This window comes from Glandiceps talaboti, chromosome 16 (genome assembly GCF_964340395.1).
Source record: "Glandiceps talaboti chromosome 16, keGlaTala1.1, whole genome shotgun sequence".
NCBI classification, from domain to species: domain Eukaryota; kingdom Metazoa; phylum Hemichordata; class Enteropneusta; family Spengelidae; genus Glandiceps; species Glandiceps talaboti.
The window spans coordinates 3,416,163-3,430,704 of NC_135564.1; the positions used below are offsets into that span (position 1 = coordinate 3,416,163).

The 14,542-nt window shown below is 35.7% G+C and overlaps 1 protein-coding gene across 1 annotated transcript in view; it reads left to right on the forward strand.

Annotated features, from left to right (window-relative positions):
• The first annotated feature begins 492 nt into the window (after positions 1-492).
• The window catches only part of LOC144447850 (atrial natriuretic peptide receptor 2-like), a 52,724-nt gene continuing 38,674 nt past the window's right edge, over positions 493-14,542 (forward strand). Inside the window, exon 1 of the mRNA XM_078137970.1 lies at positions 493-1,171. Within this exon, the coding sequence (XP_077994096.1) occupies positions 493-1,171 (679 nt within the window). The remainder of the gene's footprint in view (positions 1,172-14,542) is intronic.

Here is a 14,542-nt window from a genome sequence, read left to right on the forward strand (position 1 = left end):
TAAATTCTTAATTGCAAATAGAAATGTGATTGTTCGGACTACCCAGTATTAATAACAATTTTTGATATATCAACGATGAAAATGATGATGCATGTCTTTCAGTTCAGTAAGAGTCAACCCACTAACGAAAATTAATTGTTTATCCTAACTCATGACACAGAACTACAGTACATGCTCTCTTGATTTCCATCCATCAAAGTGCAACGTTAGTATCATCGAGTAATTATTCACCCTTGAATCTAAGGACACAGGTTGTCCTGCTGTTTAAAATAACATTTATAAGAGTTCCTTTGGGTGAAATCATCCCTGGCTGCAACATACGCATGTCAGTATTTGTTATGACAGTAAAGATTAAACAAGCGTACATCGGTTAGACTGACCCTGTTCAATGCGCAGACTCCATACATACTCTTTCCTATCACTGATGAAACACGCGCAGACGACATTTCACTATAGATCGACTAACTGGTGAGCAAGGATGTATGTACAACGATGCGGATGTTTTGGTTTTTGTGTTTCTATTGCCGTCTGATTCAAGGGAGAGAGTTTCATCTTGGACTTTTACTACCTTGGGATGGTTTCTGGCCTGTAGGAAAACACGCTGCAGGTGCTGCTTTAGTGGCCATAGACTACGTCAACGAACAAGTAGAGTTATTTTCAGCGCTTCACCAAAACGGGCATAATCTGACGCTAAGTTGGCGCGATGACCGATGTGATGTTGGCGTCGGGCTGTCACAATTGGTCGATTTATGGAATCTCAAAAATAACGATAAACACATTGATGTTTTTATTGGTCCTGGATGTAGCATAATATGTGAACCTGGAGCTCGTTTGAGTACTCAATGGCAAATACCTATGGTGTCTTGGGGTTGTTCCAGCATTGCTTTGTCAAATAAAATTAAATACCCAACATTTGCGAGGACAGTTGCACCGTACATAAAAGCAACAACATTTTTTCTGGAAATATTGAAACATTTTGAGTGGAGTCGTGTGGCAATAGTATCATCATCAGAGAATTTATGGGGACGGACGGCCGAATCTTTAAAGAATGTTTTCTTGGACAACAACATTGAAGTGGAGTTCCATGTGTTTTATACCACGGGGGTTAATGGTACAGGTGACGCTAAAACCGATTACCAGGCTTTACTCGAAGCAAAAGACACAGCTCGCAGTAAGTACCCGTTTGTTAGATCCTTTTAAAACAAATAATAACTGTCACAGTTGATAAATCAAAACCACATACGAACTTATCATCCTTATAAAATAAAGTGATTGCTATGTTACGTTGCAAAAAGGTAAGGCCTTTATATGGATGATAGGATGGTGAACCTAGCAGAGAAAAGTGTGAGCAATTGATTGTGACATCCTAGCTGTCACGCTGAAAAGCCGACCCGACCTCCACAGAGATGTGCGAACATATGATTCAGCTCATATCTGTTGCCCTTTGCTGGGAATATGTCACGTTGGTTTTAGTAAGCTTATCGCCTTCTCTTTATTTTTAATTCTTCTTGTCGTGAAGATTACTATTTTGGACAATTAACAGGCGACTAGTGAATTCGATATTCCCATAAAGATGCCAGGCGAAGAAACATGGGGAGTACAACCACTGACGATATATACTACATTAATGAAGCTACATGCCTACGCTATTGGCAGCACCGCGGTTTCAGCAATGTTTTAACACATTCAACAGATTGTCGAAATTCTTTCAAAGTCAGTGTTTGCAAGAAAACGGGCAACTAGAAAGATCTACATAGGAAGCATAAACAGTTTAAATAATCCAATAGTAACACATATTACATACTATACTATTAAACTTGGGTGAGAGATATGTGTAATGATCGCTAAGGCGTCAGCAATGTAATCGGGATTTGAAGATCATTGAATGTCCCAGAGGTCCTTGATTGTGACATGAAGTTCGCCTATAGTTGTCCTGGTATTAAACTCTATACGAGTGTTAAGTGTAGCTTGACAGACAATCGGATGTGAACTGTGGCAAATGGTCTACTCAGAGTAAAAGCAATGTTGTTCACAAAATTGACTTACTAGAGGTAGATCACAATTAAATAATGGAAACATTTCGTAGGCTACACTAAGCAATACATGGTGAAAGTCAACACGTTAAGTGAATTAATTCACGAAATGAATGAATCAGTATTGGCGAATAGGAAAAGTGATAATAATGAAATTAATGATATCATATATTACACTGTTAAATGTCATTAATTTGTATTGCGTCAGTAACAATAATATATATAATAAATAAAATCAATGTGGCAGTAAAACAGTATGACTAACAATGAACTATGTATAATATTATTTAGGTCATTTCTGATAGCATGGACAGTTCTCTATATCAGCATATACTCTGTACTAGCCGTTCTACTTACAAAGTCACCAAAGAAGCTAAAGACAGTTTTGAGAAATAAATTTCAAAGAGATTGGTTTCAATTTTCAGTTTTTCACAGTTTAATGGAATGATAAATGGCGAAGAGTATCCCAAACAGGTCAGCATGAAATCAATTATCTTGTCTACTATCGGTATATGTTAACATTTAGGGAGGCTGTGTCGTGGGTGGTGCCACAGATACAGATGGGTTCTGAGTAGTGCGTTCTTTGTGTATATGTAAAAACAGTGTCTACCCTTGACCTTGAAATTTGTATATAAACATAGTATAAATAATACCAAGAAGTCCACGATATAGCAGCATAGAAATATAATACGGTATTTCCCGTTGTGGGTTTTAGTTGAAAGGGAATTATCTGTTCATGCCATGATATTATTGTAGTTTCAGATGTTTCGAATTACTGGCAAATAAAACTGTCACCATCGTGTTCATGGAGCACGTGTTATGCTGAGAAATGTATGTTTGAATAATGAAACGCACTCATAATTATACAAAGCACTTCGTTGTGAAGAGGAACATCTGTTGGCATGAACAAAGGAGACAATATCATCGTTGATGAAAACATGGGGGAAAAATAAACGTCACAGGAAAAAATATTCAGAGGCACGAAATTAATACAAGACGATATATTTCCGTCAATGCCGTCGACATTTTGATCCATACTCACGATGACAGACATTTAACCTACTTTAATGAAAGGTCGTGTAAATTTTCAACATGTTAAGTTAATGTTTGGAATTCAGGCTAATAGGTTTACATAGGAACTCTCACTAAGTTTAGATTTGGAACTTCGGTATATATTGAACGACTAATACTTGATATAACCGTCGACATTTAAGATTACTGAGGCTACGACCATTGGGATTACAGTGCCCGGAGCTTCTCCTCATTGATTCCTAGTCCTTGATAATTACTTTATGTACGTTGATCCCTCGAGTCAACGATTCAAAGAGATTGAAACACTATGTCGTGTCTAAACTCCAAGAGGACATCTCTTCTTGGAGTGAATCTGGAAGTTAGCGCGACCGCAATCCTCTTAACACATATATTCACTAGACGATTCTGTTTTTCGACAACACACGTTTGCAACATGTATAGCTACTAACAACAAGTTGTAGGGCTTCGGGTACAAAGTTCTTTCGCATGAAAAAAGTTTTTGAGCAGAACAACATTTTGTCACAAAATGAGTTGTACACTTCAACCTTACTCACGACACTGAATCAATGAAACAGTTAAAACTTCTTTTGGAGAATAAGTAAACTGGAAGCCCGTTAAGTTGAAACAAATAGCAGTCTGGCTTGATGAATATCTTACTAAACTTTGCTTCATTGTATCTTCTAACTCGACAAATTTTTTTACTGACATTGCTACATCATATTGTCTGACACAATAAACTTGATACACAATTATTAAACATCACAATATGTATGATTTTGCGATATTCTGTTACTTGATAAGACTGACATAGCTCACGCAAAGAAAATATAGTAAATTTAGTACACAAGATTTTTGTCACCCTGGATGATTTAAAGAAAAAATGTTAACAAGATATGTGTAGAGCCAGACGATAAAAAGTAGTCAGTGAGATTTTATTTGAGCCAAAAAGACAACGCTTATTTCAAGTGAACCGCTTTCATTGTACACATTAGTTTTCGTCATGGTATACCTCCATGCTGTCATCCAGGTAATGGCGTTAACAAACCATATCACGTATTAAGTCACTACTAGTGAAAACCTCAACAATTAGTGTCCTGCAAAAGTTAATCCATCGTCCGATATGTAAGGTAACAGTCTGGATGAAGCATGGCCGGCACATTGTCAAGTAAAGACAAATTCTTAAATGTGGTGGTCATGTTGACACAAATTCTATAGTGATTCAGATCGTTTGTTCGCCTGTACAGCGATGAGCTTCTTCTTATTTACATTTAGCACTGGCATAGCATGACAGAAGATAATTACACTCTAATGATCTCCCTTACTAAAAAGCTCTTGCTTTTATAAGATAGCTATCATGTTGAAGGTCATCGAAATTGACCTTACCCTTATCTTTCTATCCTAGTTATTGCATTAGTAGCTAAAGGCGTGATAGACACGGTAAGAAACTCTTTGCTGTACACGTACGTGCGTCGTAATGTAGCATGTCGAGTATCACGGACTCGTATCTTATGGCGACGGATATGTTTGTCTCAGTGAGATACTACCTTTAATTTGAGAGAGTTGGTCTGTGAAATTAGATTCGTCAAGGGCTTGTTTATGTCTGCAAGATAAATGTGTACCCTTGAGGACGGGTTGATTTTCAATGTGTTTGATACATTGTATCTGGCAGTGATTAGCAATATCTACATGATCACATTTATCACGATGTCACAGACACAGACGCACACGCTCACAGAGAGACAGACAGACGCACACACACACACACACACACACACACACACACACACTGAAGTTTGTCTTAGTAGACCAAACACTTGCCCCCCCCCCCCCCAATTGCTGTTCACGTGACCCGTCGCAATAAATTACACGTAATTGCATGATAGATGCGACACTAGTTTTCGAAATCTCTGTGCTCTCACGGGAAAATTATACAAGTTTGGATTTTTATTGTTCGTGATGTGCATTTAGTATTTGGGTCGACACAATAATTCATTGAGTATCGCTTGGGACCTATCTTCAAAGAAAACTACATTCTTACATGTTTTTCTCAAAGTCCTTGGTATGAAAGCGTTGATGAAGGGTTAATAACATGCCAATCTTTATGTTAATATTGATGTGTCTGTTGCCAAGTGTAGTGTACTGTCACGAACCTCGTGGATCGACGGACGCACGCGTGGACAAACGATTGATGGTTACATAGCTTTGATATTTAAAACACTTTAGTATAAAAACAGAAACAACATAAAATTGGACGTTGATGACATATGGTGAAGATAAAACATTATTGTGAAAATCGGGATGTGTTGTTGCCGTAGAACAGCCAGGTGAAGAGATTATAAGTTGGCAAGTATTTCGAGAACCAGAGAAAGTGCATCTATACACCACAATTTTCCGCCATAATTATAATGTTATCATCAATACACAATAAAGCGTCATAACATGTATGACTGAAAATTGATACTTCAACAGAGATGACGGCCACCCCGAGAGAAACACCCTGTCGATCTGTTAGCAAAATGATAAAGGCGTTGATATGCCTATATCAAGTTGTAAAACTTAATTCAGACGTGTGCAGGAAAGCTTCAGACATCATAATTGGTAATACCGATAATACATTTTAGTACACCATTATGAGTTATGTTGTGATGGTCATACTAATACGATATAAAACTCTCAACATGAATCACTCGCCTCTGGGATGGCGTCGATAAATCGATAAATGACCTTCTCGTATGTACCGGGCATTATTGTAGTTGTACGTGTACTTTTTAACGCAAAACTATTTAATAGGATCTAATTTTATCTTGCTACGTAAAACATGAATTGTCATTTTCATAGAATCTACGCCCAAGGATGTGAATCATATGTGATGTTGTCTGTTATTTTGTTTTCAATTGAGACGAAAACGGAGTAAAATATCACGACCGCAAAATGGTGGAAACGCCAAAGGGATTTCCTTTCACAAAATATACCAACGAATACATTAAGAAACTATTTTGGACGTTTATACGAAAATATACTATTATTGAATATTTGTCGTCACCAGCATCACATCTCCAAGTCCCCCCTCAGCAAGCATTTAGTCTGATTTAGGTTTGTTATACAATCGATATCTTGGCGTCAAAGTTGTTGTGATGGAAACTTTTTCAATAATGTTTTGTTACACTGGCAAATACGACAAAGTAATTTAACCACTGAAGGTGTGGAAATCTTCGTTTTGAATGACAGGCGAGCCAAAGCCCTGTTGAATGGTGCATCATGGGACATATAGTCTTATTCTTTACATGACTTAGTCACTGTTGTAAACAATCTGTTACATTGAAATCACAAATAATCTAGTCATGGGTATCTAGTCCCTTGCGGACTATTCAACCGGAATAGAACTGTTGTTCGGACAGGAAGGGGACCTCTCCCCTTATAACGATGTAGAACAAGTTATCAAAGTTGTTTCACGTGTATAAAAGCGTGATACTCGTTTTCGTTAAGGATGTTTTCTGTGTTATAGTGTCTTGAGGCAGTTTTCGTATTTTATTTCCATTTCACAGCATGAAAGTTGCATTAACAAACACTGTCACGATGCGTGAAGCGTGCATTGTCTTTTGTAAAAGTGTTCTTTAATGACATAGGAGCCATCAATTGTACTCCATGAGGGATTGCCTCTCGAGGCAAGAAGAAAAAACAACCCCAAATGAACATTTAGTTCAGTAAAACTTATAACAGCAACGATCAAATGATTGCCGCTGTGCACATAGCAAAAGTGAGTTCTTTCTTATTTCAGAGTAACTTGTGGAGATCTAAAAGTTGTCATACTAATAAAGTACACGCCACAACAAAAAAGGAACTAATACCAAATTACTTCATACAATACCCAACACGAGATAAAGCAATAACCTTACTTTCGACCAGCAATCAACTTACACTTTTTCATTTGTCTATCTTTGTATTTAAAGCGTTCCTACTCAGAGAGAAGACGTTACTATCTTTGTAATTTTTATTCATTTGTCACTGTGTTCCAAAAGTTACTGTAATATTTAAACTCTTTTCGTCGAATGATGGGCGGTGGCCCTATTCTTTTGAAATAAATCAATCACGCCACAAATAAGCTTACAAAGAAATTATTGAAAATTAAGTTTGACAAACCATGGTAGAGATAACTATATTTTGCAATTGCGAAGAGTACCAATAGTTCCCTAGCAAAGTTTTTGGAATATAAACAACATATATATCCATATTTGTTGCTGTGAAATAGCTGCCAGTTATTTAGCTATATAAGGAGCTTTTTGTGCTGTGTTTTTTTTCAACGAGTTTGCGAATTTCTGTTTCAATATCATTTTACGAAAATCTTGGCAAAATCTTTCTTCAGGCAAAGATCCATTGGACTTAAAATTAATTTGATATCATGAAGACCGGTCCCAGAAAAGAATATTTGGACAAAAGCAAAAGATCTGTTCATTAAATGCACATGCGAAAATGCTTCCTGACTTTTTTCGATAATGGGTTGATAGTGTTGCCAACAGGAAAGCATTGAAAGCACCATATAATTAACTACGTAATGTAAGATATTAATCCGTTTAGGTGTTATTATTCCACAGTCGGATTAGTGATACAGTTCAAAGCGCATCATGGAAAAACTGGAATATTTGTCATTTGCCTTCAGGACAATACATTACAATCCAGCTTTCCATCTTTTTACGTTCACTAAACAAATTCAGCACAGTCTATATTATTGTAGAGCTGTAGCGGACAGCACGCTATCACTATTCTCTATTGATATCACTGATATCAAATTATGAATATCCCCAATATATGTTTACATTTCTCATTTGAACTGTTTTTCTGGCTGAGATGGCATTCATTATCAACGTTGCCACAGTGACATTGGTTTGACATATGTGTCTATATTAAACCTAAACATTATATTGCAAGTAGTCACAATATTAACGTGTCAATATAATTTCGTCATTTACAGTCGATAAAACTACCAAATGAAACATCTGACCTTTACCTCCAAGTGATCAACACTCTTCGGTATTGAAGAGCGTATTTGTCTTATCAGTAACATTAAATGTGCGTGACGGACTTTTCATGGAAGGGTTATTACCGTCAGATAATGTCCACTTTGCGAATAATTAGAGATGATACCTATCACAACCGTTGGACACTGCATGCTAAGGAAATGTTGTTACATTTAATCTCTAATACTACAAAACTCCATCCATCCATCCGTCCGTTGTGTGTGTGTGTGTGTGTGTGTGTGTGTGTGTGTGTGTCTGTCTGTCTGTCTGTCTGTCTGTCTGTCTGTCTGTCTGTGTGTGTGCGCGTGCGTGCATGTATGTATGTATGTATGTATGTATGTATGTATGTATGTATGTATGTATGTATGTATCCGTATGTATGTATGTATGTATGTATGTATGTATGTATGTCTCTGTGTGTGTGTGTGTGTGTGCGTGCGTGCGCGTATGCGGATATGTATGTATGTATGTATGTATGTATGTATGTATGTATGTATGTATGTATGCGGGTGTCTGTGCATGGATGGATGGATGGATGGGTATGACTTTGTCTTCAAATATCAGTACATATTGTATCCCCTCAACTATAAAAATCATAGTACATCCATACTTTGAACTGTTGTCATTTATTTTGGTGTCAAAGTAACATTCTATTAATAAAAATAAAAGCTTTTGGTCATATTGGAATGATTGACTAGAATACCAAAGTATTTCATAATTGAGGATTGCTATGGCAACAACTAAACAACGAAGCTTAATTTTTGCGTTTGATGTTGATATGTAGTCCGCTAATTCCGAAGTTCAAAATATGTCATACTTTTCAAAGTTTAGGTAAAAGCGTAGCATTTAATGTAACCATTTAAGTATACCTCCATTTCGCATCAATATTTTTTTCTTCTGTTTTAAATTTTTCAGAAGTAATCGACTATATGCTTCGGTAACTTTATGGTATTCGTGAGCTATTTGTAAAAGGTCAATTAGCTGTTTCCCCCAAAAAATATATCAAATTAAATAGTTTTATCTGTTATTTTCGTTTCTATGGCTATGATGCCATAGATTGTTTCACCACTGCTGATGCTTGGTTTAAACAGTAAGGCCAAAATGAATAGACAAAACACGAAATTCGTCCCCGATAATACACAGGTTTAAATACTTGAATTCAATACTTCGTCATATGTTCAGCAAAGGATGAACAACATATAATAATTTACTGAATTTGTTTCGGATAGCCGACCAGAATGTCCAAGTGGAAAGAACAAGGAGTATGGTGTTATATTTCTGCAAACTCCTTTCTCTAGAATTCCAACCAACCTAAGGAGTTTGATGAATGGTTTTCTCTTCATGACATATGATGCTAACGGCTTATCTGGATTTCAAATTAACAAAGCAATAAATAGGAGATATGTCTGGAGTTTCGAGTACGCAATCTTGCCTTTGGGTGCATGTCATATCTCCTGACACACGACATTATGGTTCTTATGGCACCACACATGCAAGCATACACATCAAAGTAGTAGTAATACGGTGTTATAGCAACTAAATGGGAAATCCATGTAGGCATCAAAAGATCCTTTGTAATCCATAAGTTGTTGTGACCACAGGGCAACAAACTCGTAAACATTGGATGATATATAGAAACTGTTATCGTTCTCTGAGGCTGTATGATATATTTTAATGCCCAGTCGCAGATTTGGAAATAATATGGATTACCGAATTTCTTGTAATCGTTTTCTGTCGCAAAAGTTATCATACACAAAGCGATCATAATAGGTTTCTTTTTCTAACGATTCGAATATTACTCACTAAGAATAGAGGAACTTCCCTGTAATAGGAGCAGCAAGAGATGATGTGGTAGTGGCTCTGTTTATCATCGACTAATGTGAATAAGTAAACAAAATACAGACCCATCGTGCATTCAACGCTAGGGTATAGAACATGGTTTGATCTAAATCAGAGCAGGTTTCATTAAATTACACAACACAACACAACACAACACAACACAACACAACACAACACAACAGTATGAGTCAGATCTTTAGTTTCTTGAAGGTAAACAATCACCACGCAAGAAATTGATACAACGTTATATCTACAAGAACATGGCCATATGAACATTTCAGAAAAAATCACATAGTACATATTTTTGAGAAGAACTCCAAGATACCTAATGCCATTCGTAAGATTATTAGAGTTATGAGATAATAGACCAATGAGAGAAAGAATAAACCCTGCCAAGTATGATGTAATTTTCGCAACTGTTACACCGCTGACAGGTTCTCCGCCCGATGAAATAGTAATGAAAAGGATGCGGACGAACAAAATCCCTTTTTATGACGTCTATAACAACTAATGATGTAATAAAAGAACCATTATACATCCAGGAAACGGATTCTTTCGTGATGAAGTGAACTCATATAGAGTGGCAAATCTGTGTCGTATACGAGTTAACGGGTCATCTTGTTAAGTGTTAAAATACACGACTACCCACTTTTCTCCCTTATCATCATGTTTCATCAGAAAGCTAGTAACTATAGTTATTTAATGGATGCTAGCCTTCAAAATAACTTGATTTATTTAAAGTTTATGTGTCTTTTTATTACATTATTACACTAAAGAAAATGAACTTCACTTTTGATGGTCTCGTGTATATTGTAATGCCTTCAAGCGTTCTTGCAAAAAGGCTGAAATTCATTAACCTATAGTTTTTAAGACTAATCACGGGTTATATAACATCAGGTGTTAGGGCTTCTACCTTTTTGTACAGGCGTACTAGTCTGTCTAAAGTGGACTCAGAGAAAGACATGAAATGAATATTTGCTGACAACACATTTTTTTCATGGCAAATATCCAGCACACACGAACCTTAAGAAAAGCCTCTGTTTTAGCCACTTATTAGTTGTTTATATGGTAAACATCGTCGGCTGTACGCATTTCTAGGAAGAAATTGTTTTCTACTAGGAATCAACGAAGTGTTTTTAGATGTAGGCCTATAGTTACATGTAAAATGCAAATGCTGATAATACAAAATACAAATTTTGTTAGAGAACATGTTGAACATTACTACAAAGCCCAATGTAATGCTAAAACTTTAGTCTCCATAGTATTCATCAATATTAAATAACATATAGATCTACCCAAAGTAATGTAGTCAACTCCATGCTTATAGAAATCATACATGTTGTTTCAAAGACTTAAAATAGTGAGTGTTTTGAGTGCATGATTGAATGAATGAAGGAATGAATGAAAGAACGAATGAATAGATGATTGAATGAACAAAATAAATTAATAAATGAATGAATGGATGAATGAATGAATGAATGAAAGATGAACAAAATGAATGAATGAACGAACGAACGAATGAATGAATGATGAATGAACGAATGAACAAAACGAACGAATGAATGAATGAAGTTGACATTAATTTAGTATTCCAGTCTGCTGGTATCGCTTTCGGTAATCTATTTGTTGACATTTAGATAACTTTACTTTGAAGCAAAGAAACAAACATTAGAATAGCCTAAAGGTACCTTTTACCCTCTTTATTTAAACCTAACCTTTTCACGTCATTTGGTTTTGATGTACAATGATCACGTCACACTAATTGATAATGCATTATAACAGTACACATTCTGAATGAAGGTACATATTAATATCTTGTTATTCTGACATTTCTAAAATGATTATAGATCAATAGACTTCTCTACAGCTGTTCGCAATTACTTATCCCTTTCAACCTTTCGTATTAATCTTATGCCAATAATGTTCCACACGTCATGAATTAATTGCGAAGCTGTATTATTACGTAGCTAGTGCAGCGAGAAGCATCGGTAAATGATCTCACAAATGGCTTAACATATGATATACCATAATAACATACATGACCTCAATCGATACATTCTCTCTCACTGTACTTTCATGTCGTGACTGGGAGTGATATGTGATGCACAGGCATATTTGAACGATGTCGACTACTGTTGCTAGGAGACGATATTAGATATATTAGTTGTGTAGTAATCTAGGAGATACAATATGAATGTGTAACAAGTGTTATTATGTAAATGATCTATTCAGAGTAAACATGAAACAACATTATTACTGTATGTATGTATGTAGTTACCAAAAATCTTTACACTTAACGAAACAAAGAGTGAAATTAGTACATTTTAATTTAGCACAGTCGAGGTAAATAACGACACGCTAACATGGATCTATAGTCAGCAATACCTGTTGTGTGTTGATGTTCGCAAATCATCCTTCCTTCTATAGTTGTTATGGTATTAAATACATGTACCAACAACGGCTAGATCAAATTAAACAGACATACTGTACATATTAATGTAAACAATGTAACAACTGTATACATATTTTAGCCGCATTCCCACTGTTTTGTTGGACCAATTATATATATATATAATTCGCTCTACTAACCGTATTGAGCACTTTTATGTGGTTATATCAACACTCAGTCAATTATGTATATATATATATATATATATATATATATATATATATATGAAGCTTATTTTAAACAGCCACGAATCTCACATTAGACATATATTTGTAAGTAATGATTACGCTATAGAGAAAATTGGATTGGCACCTGTATTGGTGTTTTTAAGTTATGATGTTAAGATGAAACTGCACACAATGTTTGCCTTGTATCTGGGTCGTGTCCTTAATCAAATATGTACAGGTTTGTGTACTCATTTAGTGGTAAAAGAAATTAGATTAAGAGTGCTACATCTCAGCAACTAAATCACCTCTGAATATATATACAACAGTGGCTGTGGAATTCATTACTGTTTAACAGCACGTGTTTACACTAAGCCGTTATGTGTTAATAATACCTTAAGTACAAACCTACCTCCAAGGTGAGATGCACTTTCCTATTAAGTATTGCATACGAATGAATTGTGTATAAGCTTTAGAGTTTATCTAATCATGCGAACCCTTTGATAATTGCCAACTTTACTGTAAATTTAAACATTGCACATTAAACACATTTTACCTGAAGCTAAAATCATATTGCCCCATTAACCTAAAACGTTTGAATTGCACAACTCAATATCCTTTGTAAATTGATGGGATAATCTCATCACTAGGGTGATGATCTCCCAGGAATATACAGGGATGACTGACGTGTAGCTATTCAGGAGAAGGAATGACGCATGCTCCCCTTTTTATTTCTTTTAACAATCATACCATGTTGATAATTGTGTCGTAGTATATACGATAATCTAATTACGTATTTACTTGTCAGCAAAAATAATGACAAATGTAACAGGGTCATCCGAGGCCATTGTTGAATGCACATATTCCGACTACACCAGGAATAATCAAGAATAAACCATTCATACAACAATTGGATCAAATAGATATTTATGATATAGTTCGACATACTATTGACCCCACCAGTTATTACCATCTGAAATTCGGTTCTATATGTGCATCTGCACATGTACCTCTGGTCTCATACCATACAAGATTAGTTTCATACAATTGTAGAGAGATATATGTATAAACTGTCTCACATCTTACATTTTGATTGGCCCAAAAGACTGTGAAAGTTTGATTTGTATTTCATGAAATAGTTCTTTGTTATATTATCTTAAACAAATTGCGAATGCAACAATATTGGATCCTCTCTAATGATAACATATTCTCTAATGATAAAATTAGGTATATTTTTATGTTTACGAAAATTGTCTTTCCGCTGTCTTTTGTAGACCGAACGACAAAGGTAGCTATAAAGTGGTTTTCTCCACAATATCTCTGGGGAAGCTTAATCGAAAGACCTCGATCTTTACTTTTAAAACCAAATCCTACAGAGAATGGTGCCTTTCTTCATACCATGATTCATGGATTACATGTTTTAAGTTGGGTTGTATTACAACGACACTGATGCCGAGTAATCGCCCTAGCCATTTATTAAATTGAAATGTTAAAGTACAAGAATTTCATAACTTGGATTCAGTCATTTCAGAGGACGAAACTCAACGATCATGCAAACGTATCGGGAAACAAACTTTCAGTTTGATAGTAAACATTGTGAAGAATTGAATCATTCAAGCGCAAAAACAACATACTTTTTTTCTCATGATTTTGTATGTTAAAAGGGTATACGTTCTTTAGCTTAAAGTAGGAATAATGCAACTACTCATGAAATGTGGGCGTCTTGTAAATGCATATGAAAATCTCACATCGTTTGAATCTGTACTAACACTGTTTAAAATCAAGCGGGAACTTAAGCAATCATTCCAGCCGTTGTTACTATCACGATGACGGCGTCGACTATGTGGTATCAGCAATGGTCATTGAAATAGGAATGGCTCCACAGAAGAAACCAGGAGTATCATGTACATGTCACGCTGTTTATGACTAAACTAGTTTGTGATTTAATTGAACTCAGAAGATGATCCTTAGCCCTCGAGATCATTATTTGGTGTGATTATCCGTAGCAGA